The sequence below is a fragment of the Uranotaenia lowii genome, chromosome 3 (assembly GCF_029784155.1).
Source record: "Uranotaenia lowii strain MFRU-FL chromosome 3, ASM2978415v1, whole genome shotgun sequence".
Lineage (NCBI taxonomy): Eukaryota > Metazoa > Arthropoda > Insecta > Diptera > Culicidae > Uranotaenia > Uranotaenia lowii.
Window position 1 is genome coordinate 24,704,776 of NC_073693.1, and position 13,631 is coordinate 24,718,406.

At 36.5% G+C, this 13,631-nt stretch overlaps 1 protein-coding gene across 1 annotated transcript in view; it reads right to left on the reverse strand.

The window, feature by feature from the left end:
- Positions 1-13,631, reverse strand: part of LOC129754340 (troponin C) — a 34,064-nt gene that overhangs the window by 4,223 nt on the left and 16,210 nt on the right. The window contains exons 3-4 of the mRNA XM_055750325.1: positions 2,375-2,518; positions 2,013-2,264 (exon numbers count right to left, since the gene is read on the reverse strand). Coding sequence (XP_055606300.1) covers positions 2,013-2,264; positions 2,375-2,518 — 396 coding nt within the window. The remainder of the gene's footprint in view (positions 1-2,012; positions 2,265-2,374; positions 2,519-13,631) is intronic.

Consider the following 13,631-nt stretch of genomic DNA (forward strand, 5'->3'; position numbering starts at 1 on the left):
TCTTTGTCATTTTTGTCATTTTTGTCATTTTTGTCATTTTAGTCATTTTTGTCATTTTTGTCATTTTTGTCATTTTTGTCATTTTTGTCATTTTTGTCATTTTTGTCATTTTTGTCATTTTTGTCATTTTTGTCATTTTTTCATTTCTGTCATTTTTGTCATTTTTGTCATTATTGTCATTTTTGTCATTTTTGTCATTTTTGTCATTTTTGTCATTTTTGTCATTTTTGTCATTTTTGTCATTTTTGTTATTTTTGTCATTTCTGTCATTTTTGTCATTTTTGTCTTTTTTGTCATTTTTGTCATTTTTGTCATTTTTGTTATTTTTGTTATTTTTGTCAATTTTGTCATTTTTGTCATTTTTGTCATTTTTGTCATTTTTGTCATTTTTGTCATTTTTTGTCATTTTTGTCATTTTTGTCATTTTTGTCATTTTTGTCATTTTTTTCATTTTTGTCATTTTTGTCATTTTTGCCATTTTTGTCATTTTTGTAATTTTTGTCATTCTTGCTATTTTTGTCATTTTTGTCATTTTTGTCATTTCTGTCATTTTTGCCATTTTTGTCATTTTGTCTTTTTTGTTTTTTTTTTTGTTTTTTTGTCATTTTTGTTATTTTATCATTTTTGTTATTTTTGTCATTTTTAGCATTTTTGTCATTTTTGTCATTTTTGTCATTTTTGTCATTTTTGTCATTTTTGTCATTTTTGTCATTTTTGTCATTTTTGTCATTTTTGTCATTTTTGTCATTTTTGTCATTTTTGTCATTTTTATCATTTTTGTCATTTTTGACATTTTTGTCATTTTTGTCATTTTTGTCATTTTTGTAGATTTAAGAATTCATTAATTTGTAGATTTGTAGATTTGTAGATTTTAAGATTTGTAGATTTTAAAATTTGTAGATTTTAAGATTTGTAGAGTTGTAGATTTGTAGATTTGTAGATTTGTAGATTTGTAGATTTGTAGATTTGTAGATTTGTAGATTTGTAGATTTGTAGATTTGTAGATATGTAGATTTGTAGATTTGTAGATTTGTAGATTTGTAGATTTGTAGATATGCAGATTTGTAGATTTGTAGATTTGTAGATTTGTAGATTTGTAGATTTGTAGATTTGTAGATTTGTAGATTTGTAGATTTGTAGATTTGTAGATTTGTAGATTTGTATATTTGTAGATTTGTAGATTTGTAGATTTGTAGATTTGTAGATTTGTAGATTTGTAGATTCGTAGATTTGTAGATTTGTAGATTAGTAGATTTGTAGATTTGTAGATTTGTAGATTTGTAGATTTGTAGATTTGTAGATTAGTAGATTTGTAGATTTGTAGATTTGTAGATTTGTAGATTTGTAGATTTGTAGATTTGTAGATTTGTAGATTTGTAGATTTGTAGATTTGTAGATTTGTAGATTTGTAGATTTGTAGATTTGTAGATTTGTAGATTTGTAGATTTGTAGATTTGTAGATTTGTAGATTTGTAGATTTGTAGATTTGTAGATTTGTAGATTTGTAGATTTGTAGATTTGTAGATTTGTAGATTTGTAGATTTGTAGATTTGTAGATTTGTAGATTTGTAGATTTGTAGATTTGTAGATTTGTAGATTTGTAGATTTGTAGATTGGTAAGTTTGTAGATTTGTAGATTTGTAGATATGTAGATTTTTAAATTTGTATGTTTGTAGATTTGTAGATGTGTTGTCTTGTAGATTTGAAAATTCGTAGATTTAAAGATTTTATATTCTTAGATTTGAAGATTTGTAGGTCGGAAGGTTTGTAGAATTGTTGATTTGTAAATCGGTTGATTTAGAAATTTGTAGATTTGCAGGTTTTTTGAACTAGGGATTCACAGGTTTGTAGATTTTTCATATTTTTTTTTTAAATTTCGAGTTTTTCTTAAATTTTGTTTTTTTGTCGATTGGTCAATATATTCATCTTTTTTTTAATTTTAGATGTTGATTTTAGATTTCAGTTGTTAATTCTCGTTTTCTTCGACAAAAAAAATCAGCAAAATTACTCACCATCGAAGTCAACCGTTCCGGACCCATCGGAGTCGATCTCCTCGATCATCATGTCCAGATCGTCGTCGGTCAGCTGGTCGTCCAGCTCCCGGAGGATCTCCCGCAGGCAGGTGGTGGGGATGAAGCCGTTTCCCTCCTTGTCGTACAGACGGAACGCCTCTCGAAGTTCCTTTTGAAGCGCTTCTTCGTCCTCCTCAACGATGAACTTCGCAGCTAGGGTAACAAATTCGGCAAATTCAATCTGACCGGATTCTGAGGAAGATTTTTTGGAAAAATGAACAAATGTTAAAGTAAATTGTTACCTGTCACATGGAGATAAAACTGCAGTTTCAGTTTTTTTTAAATAATACTAAGATACTCACTGTCCTCATCAACCTCTTCGATCATCTCCTCGAGGATTTTGCTGTTGAAGGGTTGTCCCATCAGCCGCAGGATTTCGGCGACCATGTCGGACGAGATGCTGCCAGTCTTTTCGCGGTCGAAGCTGTTGAAGGCCTTCTGCAGGACTGAGGTCACGAGAACATGAAAAATGAAAAAAACAAGAAGGAAACATGAACGGTTGATTAGTATAAAATTAAATTTTCGTGAGAAGAATTTCCGACAAGAACTCATTTCTCACAAAACTGTTCCTTTCTTTTGACTTGAATCAGGAGATGGAGGTATCAAAGGGGAATTACTAACTAATGGCAATTAATCTCCTTATTTTGTTTTTGAATGTTTCAGATTTTGGGGTTCTGCCAGAATGTGGCATCATTCGATCGAATGAAATCGAAATGAGGATGCCGAATGTTTGGGAATTTTCGTCAGAGGAACAACCTGTTGTATGAGGATGCGAAATTCATTTAAAAGCAATTTATCTTCGAAAATAAACATGCCTTCTGCAGATTATGTACAGAAAATGCAAGTGAACTTGTGAATATTTATCGAAAAAGTGATGCCACTGGCCATTCGAAGAGTATCGGTTTTATTAGACCCATTTTCCTGAATCCTCCATTACTCTTTACTACCAATTAGCCGATTCATTTGCAATCCACCAAGCTCGGCCGGCGAATATTGGCAAGTAGCCGTTACTCAAACCTGCCACAACAAACGGAAAAGTGTAATTTATTTTCCGCTCATTTTTTTTCTGTAGCTTCTAGGCGAATATGCACATGAAAAAAAAAACATAACCAAAACATCTCCACCCCACTTGCGTCTTAGAGGAGGATGTTTGTATTTTTGTATTTTTATTTTGATACGCGAAGGAGGGAAAAAATATCGAAACAAATTTGCAATCAAAGCCACTTTCGCTACAGACGCAAGACGCTCTAATCACCTTACTTACGGCTTTCCACTACCTTTTCCCACAACCCCCTTCATCCATCCGTTCAATCTGTAATGTAAATCATTTTAAAAATGTGATGAAAATGTTTGTTTTACGTTTTTTTCGTTTTTTTCCTCCACTTTTTCGCCGGCTAAGTAAAGACGGGTGCCGCCAAATTAGTCGAACTCATCACTTTCCACGGTTTATTTATTGTCGTGGATTTTTTTTGCCTCCTCTTTCTGAATCTGGCGCAATATTGGGTGTGTCGATTCGATGAAAAGGATTTTGGATAGGTGGAAAATTCTAGATGCGAATGTTGTTTGACTTCGGATAATTTAAGGGTCACGTAGTATTGTAAAATTGGGTATAGTCATGCACCCATAGTGTTTTTTGTAACATTCGAAGGAAAATTTAAACCCAACCGAACGCAACATTGTAAGACAAGACCCCAAAGGTACCGAGAAAATGAACCTGAAACAACATATTTATGCTATTTTCATCAGCAAAACTCTAACAAAAAAAAAAAAAAAAAACAATCCTACACAAATGTACCATTTCACTGTTGTCGTCAAAATTAATTGTTTCGGTTACGGAACACATGTTTCCGCGACCATTTGGTTGGTTTGTTGGCTGGCTTGGACGGCGCGGCGCTCAAAATCTGCAACACGATATTCAAAACTCGCATCAGTCCGTCCGCGGTGCAGTCCGCAGAATCCTGTGGATAAGGTCCAGCGGTTCTCAGTTTGGTTTCGCAAACAAACACACTTTCTGATGAAATCAAAGCGTTTAGAAACAAACAGGTTGATTATTGTGAGAGTTCAACTATTTTTCTTAATAAATGTGAAGTTCTGGTGTAGTTTTTGAGGTAGTTTTAGGCACATTTTCCAAGAGTAAGCCAGTCTATTTAGGGCAAAAAGGTAGAAACTCTACCAAATGGTAAAGTTTGAAGGAAAAAATAAAAGGGGAGGGCCTAGGGGCCAATAAGGGAAAAATTTCATTTGTTTTTGTTGTTAAAATTTTATTGTAATGTTAAAAAATGAAGCCCGTAATTTAAGCAGCATCATTGTCCATCTTTCGATTTTAATTGTTATTCGGCCACACATTAAGGACCGCGAAGAAATCTAACCCAAGAAACACCGAAATTCAACATTCTATATCTCAGAATTCACTGGACCCAAAGTAACAAATTTAATATCTTTGAGCCACCGAAAGTGTCTTATTCAATTTTGAAGAGTTTAATGATTAATTTCAAATCATTTGTGTTATGTTTCTTAGGATAGCTTATTCATAGAAATAAAAAAATAAAAATTCTCATATTAGGTCCGTAATTTGTTAACAAATAGCGTTTTCTATTATAAGTAGTGGTAATCTAGTTCGCCACGAGTTTTGCTCTCACTACTGTTTATTTTATTTATCTTATTTGTTTATTTATTTATTCTATTTGTTTCATTTGGATTAAAATATCCTAAACGTTCCGAACTGCCTCAACAATTGATAATCTAGCATTCGTAAATATTATGAAAGTATTTTGTAGAGATGTACCGAATATTCGGTCGGCCGAATACCGCCCAAAAACCGTTAGACCGAATATTTGGCTCACCGAATAGTTGAGCAAAGTGTAGGCTGAATAGGCCGAATATTTATTTTTTAAATTCATACAAAAACATTATTGTCAAATTTTTAAAATGATTTCAGATAATTTATAAAATATCCAAAAGTAATATTGAAAATGCTACAAAATCATCAAAAACTCATGGTTTGAGTTAAACATTTACGATGTATCCGTATTTCATACACTGTTGATTGTAGATTGAATGCCGACAAGTATCGCTTTATGCTTTGATTATTGATTATTCCTGATTTTCTTGAAATATCCAGGCTTGCCCATAAATTTAACAAAGAATTCGAGATAAGTCAAATCTGGTCGGGATGCCCAGTTATTGTTTAAAACTTTTCGTATTATTAAAAATTATAAAAATTATTTGCTAAAACTCTAATTTTTCTTTGAAAATTTCAAGATTTTGTGTTAAAAAATCGATTTTAAGTTAATTTCAAAATTAACATAAATTTATGTCTAATACTACTGCTGTGATTCAATGAGAACTTTAAATTTCAAGATATTTTCTATTGCTTTCTATTTTATGTTTTTGGCCTAGATTTTGTTCAGATTTGCCTTATTTTACAAATTTTTCCAAAAATTGTTTTAAATTACACGACTGTGTGGTTTTAAATATGGTATGGTTAAGGTTTATAACTATCGTTCTTTTCAACAACTTTTGCTGAAATTCGACTTTCATCTAAATCGATTTCAAACAAACAATTTCAAATTGCTTGGCAGCAGTTTCGACGTGTTTTGTCCCTGATTTCACAGGAACCCATTCTCTTTGGAGAACGCCCTAGAAGTGACAAGTCATCTGAAATCCTTTCAGTTATTTTATTGGTGAAATTTTTCAAATCATTGGGACCCCTACTTAAAAAAGATCTTGTAATACATCATCTGGTTGAAAAAAATCTACTCAAAATCTTTAATTGTAAGACATAAAATTTTTTGGTAATTAAGTTCCAATTTTTTTTATGCACTCGGTGAAAGTTTGGAATAATCATTTTAAGCTTAAATTTCCGAAAACTGATATGTTTTTTAAAGTGTGCTGATGTTCCTAAGTTTGCACTAATTGTTCCTAACTGTTAACATATTTGCTCCTAATAGTGGTCATATAAAAGGAAAGTGTATCAACGTACTAAATAATACATTATTTGTTCCTGACTTTGCATATGGTTATGTTTCTTATTAGTTTAATGAGGAAATTCTTAAATCTTACCTTTCCATCATAACTTTAAGATGAAATTTTGGAAAATTAACAGAGAAAACAAGCCTTTAAAAATTTTACACGAAGTTTGCTTATGCCAGTTTTGAAGAAAGTAGTTGATGTTGAGCATATTAATAATCAAACTTTTTTATTTTTCAATAGTTATTGTTGAAACTTGTATTTATTATTTCATCTCTACTTTTTTTTCAATTGCCATTATTATATTTGAATAAGTAGAAAATTCAGTAAAAAATAAAGCTTATTTAACCTTTAATTTGTTGTACATTTGATGTTCAACTGAATTAGAAACCCAAACTTTTATAATTTTATAGGTAAAAATAGTACATCAATAGTTGTCTAAAGTAAGTTTGCAAGATGGTCCGGCTTTATCCGGTCTTGAATTTTGTCTTGAATGTGTAGTCAATCCTACGAATAGAGTCAACAAGTACACAGCAAAAAAATTCTAAAAGTACACGGAATCTAAAACACGAGTGATCTATTTTTTCTTGAGTGTAATTACAAAAAGATGTAATTTTAAACTTCTTTCGATGTAATATTAGTCTATTTTCCAAAATTGAATATAAATAAACTGTTTTGATTTAATTTTACACTGCATCATGCAAAAATCAACCGGTCAATGAAATTTATATCACAAACAGTGTAAAATTATATCTGTTTGATTTAAAATTGAATGCAAATATTTAAATTGTGCCTTTTTATATTTCAAGTTAGTTTGCGCGTCGGGCACAAAGTAAACAAGTCGGAAAATTATTCGGAAACGAGTCATTCAAAGGCGTAGCTACAGGAGCACTTTAAGAGTCTTTAAAGTAGTAAGTTTATGAGACGTGAAATAAAGAATATGGTTGAAACTGATAAGTTTTCTCTCCATTACAGCAAGGTCAGATTCTTCGCAGCGGCTGATATCCGGCCAGTGATTATCCGGAGAAACTTTTGTCAGAACAATTCAAGTGTGCAGGATGCTGACCGAAAAATTATGATTTCCGGAACCATTCGAGGATGCTGATCATGCTGATTCGAAAAACATCCCCGTGTTGGGATTCATAGGATGCAACAACAATATCAGCCTGACGCTTTCCGAATGGTTTTTTTATGTTCAGTTTTGGAAATAAATGTGAATTAAAAAGGATACATGCGGCGTATTTATTCAAGACACAAGCAAAAACCTTAATATTTAGAAAAAATATCAATATTTACGATAATAAATTTTAAAATTTACATCCCTGTGTATTTTTACACGACGGCTTTTGTGATCCAATCTCGTGCATTGATTTCGATCTAAATTTACACGCCTCAAAAATTACATCCTCGAAAAAAATACACCGTGATAGAATTTTACATCAAAATCGATGTTCCGTTTTCGTGCATCGTTTTCGATCTAAATTTACACGAATTTTTCTTGCTGTGTAGCCAAAGATGCGCGCATAATTTTAAGTGTGTAAGCTGTCAAACGAAAACACATGCACTGAACCCAAATTCACTCTTAAAATACACTTGATTTTCCACTTAAAAACAAGGATCCAGTAATTTTCTTCCATTCAATTGCGACATATACATTTCACTTGGCAGTCTCTTAAGTTTCAAGTGAATTCATCCACATTCACTTCAGTCGTCACTTGAATTTGAAGTGAGAAAAAATATTCACTTCCCCATCGCTTGAATTTCAAGTGAATGTCGGGTTGTAATTGTGTTTATTTTCAGAGTTCAAAATGGCAAATTCCAAAGAGCAGCGTTTAAAGCTTATGCTGGATTTGGATTTTCTCAATTCTTTACTAAACGATTTGTGTTTGTGTTAAACGCGATGTAAGAAAAAGTTATTTAAAGGTTTTATCATATTTCAGCTTGTGGGTTGGACTGGACAGTTTTTCTGGTTTGCAGCAGGGAAGATTTAGAAGTCGCACTAGCCGCAGTAACCGATCTGCCTTGGGATTACGATTTAATTTTCCAATCAATAAATTTATGGCGAAAGCGTAATGTAAGTATTTGAGATCGAAGTAGTGTTCTATAAATGTTCTTTTATTTAAAAACGCGAGAGATAATTAACTTGAAACTTACTTAGAAATTCAGATGAATTTCACTCGAACGTCATAGTGTAATTCACTTGACCGGCCACTTAAGTGAATTCACTTGACCCATCACTTAAAATTCAAATGATTACGTATGGCGAGAATTTACTACAGATTTCACTAACTTTTTAAGTGAAAATTATATTGCGTGTGTAGAAATATAAACAAAGATCGAACAAAACAACATTATTCATCGATTTCGCAGTTGCAGTTGGTTTCGCGGACTTCGTTACATACAGGTTGTGACCTATAAAGCACCGGATTATTCCGCACCGGCTGAAGACAACGGTGACATTACCACAGTCATTACCGACTGTGCTGATATTTTGTAATTGCCGACGGCCCCAACTGGGTAAGTGACGAATTAGCACTTAAGAAACTTTTTGAGAAAACGAGAAAGAACTTTTGGTTTTCTATTTACAGGGCCGTTGTTGAGGAGCTAAATTCCCGGCTTGAGCCAAGCAGCTAATATGTAGCCAACAGACCCAGCTGCAGACAGTCGGAAGTGCTCCGGGCAGCTGACATGCGCCCGTGGAGCAGTGTTGCCAGTTCCTGTGAAAGTCGTCCCGACGCAAAGGCTGTGATATTCCTGTGCCGAACCGACTGTGATATGGATGCTGTTCGTCTTGTTTGTGAGTCTGTACACTAATGTAGGAAACGCGGGCCCGTAAGTAGGATAAAATAATGTAAGCTAGCCTAGGTTTTGAATATGTTCTAGGGTAAATGATCTTGAGCGGAACTAGTCAAAATCTGATCTTGAGCGGAACCATTTAATTTTTCTTAGTTCTAGCCAATGATTGTTTATGAATCATACCAAATGGTTGAAAAAACACTTTTTCAAGATCTTTTCATACAAGCATTGACATTTTTCCTGAATTTTTTTTTACTAAAATGATGTTATTAGAAGATTTAAAAACATACGCATTTCAGCTGCAATTTTCATCAATCTACGCTGAATTTGAACGTCAATTTATGTCACCCTTGATTGTTGTAAACTAATTCTCAATGATTAAAATGGTAGAAAAACTCATAAAAAAGCATTATTCGTGTTTTTGTTACAAGTTTTCCATCAGAATATCAATTAATAGCGTAGTTTTTAAATGTAAAATATGATCTTGAGTGGAACCATCTTTGATCTTGAGCGGAACTACTAGCTTCCGAAAAAAACCGCTAGGTGCGCTGCCTTATGCCTTATGTCTCTCAAGCAGTTTTTACCCCTGAATGTATGCAGCACATTTGTATATTTCTTATTCTATCAGCTTTAGGGAAAGAAAAAATATAAAATTAAGTTCGAATAAAATAAAAACTAATTCATTGGTTTCACGGCGTACCAAAATAGGCACACAAAAATTTTCATTTTTTGGGGTTCAAGAAATGTGTTTTTGTATCTCTCTTTCAGAGGGACGACGAGAAGGAGGAGGAAGGCTTCCATACATATTTTTTGGCATAATTCAAGAACTAATGAAGCCAATAAAGTTAAGTCATTATTTCAGAATAAGAATCAATCTTCATTGCCATAACTATTCGTACTTTATGAAATAGCTTTTTTTGTAAGAGATTGTTTTAGGTGTTCACATATCAATTGAAAACTATATACTATTCAATAAACAAAAATTCAAATTGTTTTTTTACACACATTCTTTCAGTTTTACAAAGCACACCGGGTTAGCTATTTTATAATACTTCACGATTCAATTGGTGGCCTGGTATTGAAAACCTATTCGATTTCTTTGTGTTTGAATTTACACTTGAGCTCGAACTGGAAATCGGTTTGAGAAATAATTGTTTTATCAATTGAGATAAATAAATTTTTAATATAAATAAATATTAACGTAATTCATAAGAAACTGAAAATTATTATGAACTTTATTCTACGAATAAGTCTCTTACAATAAGGTTGCCGAAATCACAGTAAAATCTATTATTTCACAAAATTTTGAGGAAACTTTTATCACAGCATCAGTGTCTCGCAGCAAGCGGCTGAATTTATGAAATGCGGCTCCCGCCAGCTAAGTCCAAGATGGCAGCCCCATCGCGGGATAGGGACTTTAGGCTAACAACCTACTGCTCCCGATTTGAAATTGTTACGGAATCCGAAAGAAATGACCGACCTGGAACTTTGGCGACGACTTTTAGCATGAAAACACGGACACGAATTGGAACTTGGAATGTTTTAACCCTTGCCCAACAAGGCAAACTGGAACAACTTGCTAGAGAGGCTAGCCGCCTCAAGCTTGAAATTCTGGGACTGAGCGAAGTCCGTTGGCCTAATACTGGAGAACACAAGACACAATCCGGGCAAGTCCTGCTTTACTCTGGCATACGAGGAGAACATGCTACTCGGGAACGAGGAGTTGGTTTCCTGTTAAGCCCGCAGGCCTACGCGGCCCTCATTAGATGGGAACCGATAAACGAAAGAATAATCGTAGCCAGATTTAGAACACGGGTTAGAAACCTTACAATGGTCCAGTGTTATGCGCCAACTGACGTTGCCGACTTGCAGGAGAAAGAGCAGTTTTACAGTCAACTGAACAGCGTGGTTGAGAGAATTCCGAAGGGTGACATTCAAATCCATCTGGGCGACTTCAACGCAAAGATTGGCTCCGACAATCAGGACCTTGAGCGCATCATGGGGCGCCATGGCCTAGGACAGATGAGCGAAAACGGAGAGCTGTTTGTAGAATTTTGTGGCAACAACAACATGGTGATCGGTGGATCGCTCTTCCCCCATCGACCAGCACATAAGGTCACTTGGGTATCCCGGGATGGCCGAACAGAAAATCAAATTGACCACATCTGCATCAGCCGAAAATGGAGAAGGAGCCTTCTTGATGTCCGCAACAAACGAAGCGCAGACATTTCATCTGACCATCGTCCTTGGCGAGATACGACTGAGAGTTGCACGTGTCCAACGGCGCGAGGAGAAAGTCGGGTGTCGATACGACGTCCGCCGGTTGGAGAATCCAGAGGTCAAAAGGGCGTACGTTGAACAGCTAGAATCCCGAGCCTCGCAGCTGCCGACAGACGGAACAGTCGAAGAACAGTGGTGTGGAATCAAGAATGCCTTTATCACGACGAGCCATGGTACTCTCGGTAAAGTTTGTGGAAGAAGGAGTGAATGGATGTCGGATGAAACTTGGAGGATGGTCGATGATCGGAGAAAGGTGAAAGTCGGAATTGAGCAGGCATGTACCGGGTCAGCCAAAGCAGCCGCCCGTTACGGCAGTTAAACGAGCTTGTAGATGAGACAAGAGAGCCTGGACAAACTCCCTAGCCGAAGAGGGAGATAGAGCCGCCGCCTATGGAGATATCCGATTACTTTATGACATTTCTCGCCGCCTCAGTGGTGCAAGGACTAATGCAAGAATGCCGCTGAAAGACCGAGCAGGTCAGTTATTGACCGATCGAACAGATCAGCTCAAACGATGGACTGAGCACTTCGAACAACTCTTCCGAGTCACGAATAGCGATGGCCAACAGAATCTGCAGCTCGAAGCGCCAACAGTAAGGCCGATGACATAGTGAATACGATGCGATGCGATGCGGTGAATGCGAATCAATGCGGTGAACCACATTTGATGAAAATGTATGTGAATCGCTTAAACCTGACATACTCAACGCGGCGAAGCAGATGTCAATTTGTTCCGCCGCTCGAGTTCGCGTAGGCTGCGTCCGTAAATTTTCCGCTGATTCGCATCGCATCGCACTCACTATGTCATCGGCCTAAGTCGCATAAATGGCGTCAACTCGGAAGCGCCTTCGCTGGCTGAAATAAAAGCGGCAATCAAAAACATGAAATCCAACAAAGCACCTGGGATCGATTGCATCCCTGCTGAAATGCTGAAAGCCGACCCTGCCCTATCAGCACAAATGTTGCACCGTCTTTTCGCTGACATCTGGGATACTGCAACATTCCCGGCCGACTGGATGCAGGGTATCCTCGTAAAGGTCCCGAAGAAAGGAGACCTGACAGAGTGCGGTAACTGGCGAGGCATAACGTTGATCTGTACAACCCTCAAAGTACTCTGCAAAGTGATTCTGAACAGGATCCAGGAGAAAATAGACGCTACACTCCGACGGCAACAAGCTGGATTCCGATCCGGACGATCATGTGTGGACCACATCACAACGCTACGAATCATACTGGAACAAATCAACGAATTCCAGGACTCTCTTCTGCTGGTGTTCGTTGATTTCGAAAAAGCATTCGACCGACTTCACCATGAAAACATCTGGGCGGCTCTAAGGCGACGAGGGGTCCCAGAGAAACTAGTCCATCTCATCGAAGCACAGTATGAGGCATTTTCGTGCAAGGTCTTGCACGACGGTGTCTTGTCCGAACCAATCCCGGTAACTGCTGGAGTGAGACAAGGATGTATTATATCACCGCTACTTTTTCTAATCGTAATGGATGAGATTCTGATTGGATCGATTGACTGTGCACCGAACCGAGGATTGCCGTGGAATCCTTCAACAATGGAGCAACTGAACGACCTTGACCTGGCTGACGATATTGTTTTGCTCGCCCAAACACAACCAGATATGCAGAGCAAACTCGACGACCTCACCGAAAGTTCCAAGGCAGCAGGTCTCAAAGTCAATGTCGGAAAGACCAAGTCGATGGAGATCAACACAGGAAATCCCTCCAGTTTCATGGTAGCTGGACAACAGGTTGAGAAAGTGGAGTGCTTCCAGTATCTTGGTAGCCAGATTACGCCTGATGGTGGTACCAGAAAAGACATCGAAACACGGAGCAGAAAGGCCCGATTTGCGTTTGCGAGTCTCCGAAACATCTGGCGATCACGCCAGATCTCTCTACGAGCAAAAATCCGAATCTTCAACTCAAACGTCAAATCCGTATTGCTGTACGGGTGCGAAACTTGGTGCACATATGCGGTAACGACGTGGAAACTGCAAGTATTTGTAAACCGCTGCCTGCGGAATATCATCCGCGCTTGGTGGCCTGGCAACTGGATCTCGAATGAGGAACTACATCACCGGTGTCATCAAAGGGCGCTAGAAATCGAGATTCGGGAACGTAAGTGGAGATGGATTGGGCACACGCTGCGAAGAGATGAAAACGAGATTTGCAGAGAGGCGCTAGATTGGAATCCAGAAGGTCATCGAAGAAGAGGCAGACCCAGAAATTCGTGGCGGCGAAGCCTAGCCGCTGAAATCCGAACTGTCAATGTACAGTTTTTTTTACCAAATCTGAAATTTAAGGCATATTCTTTTGTATTACCGACTTTGTCGTTACCTTCAAAAGTTGTTCGGGGCAGTATGATCCTTAACACGCACATTCAAAAAATCAATCAAATATACTAACGAATTTAATTTTTGAGATTAAAAAAAACTAAAATTTGAGTTTAGAGAATCGATTCTTTCAAAATAGGATACAGTGCATCAAAGGGAAAATTGGACTTTT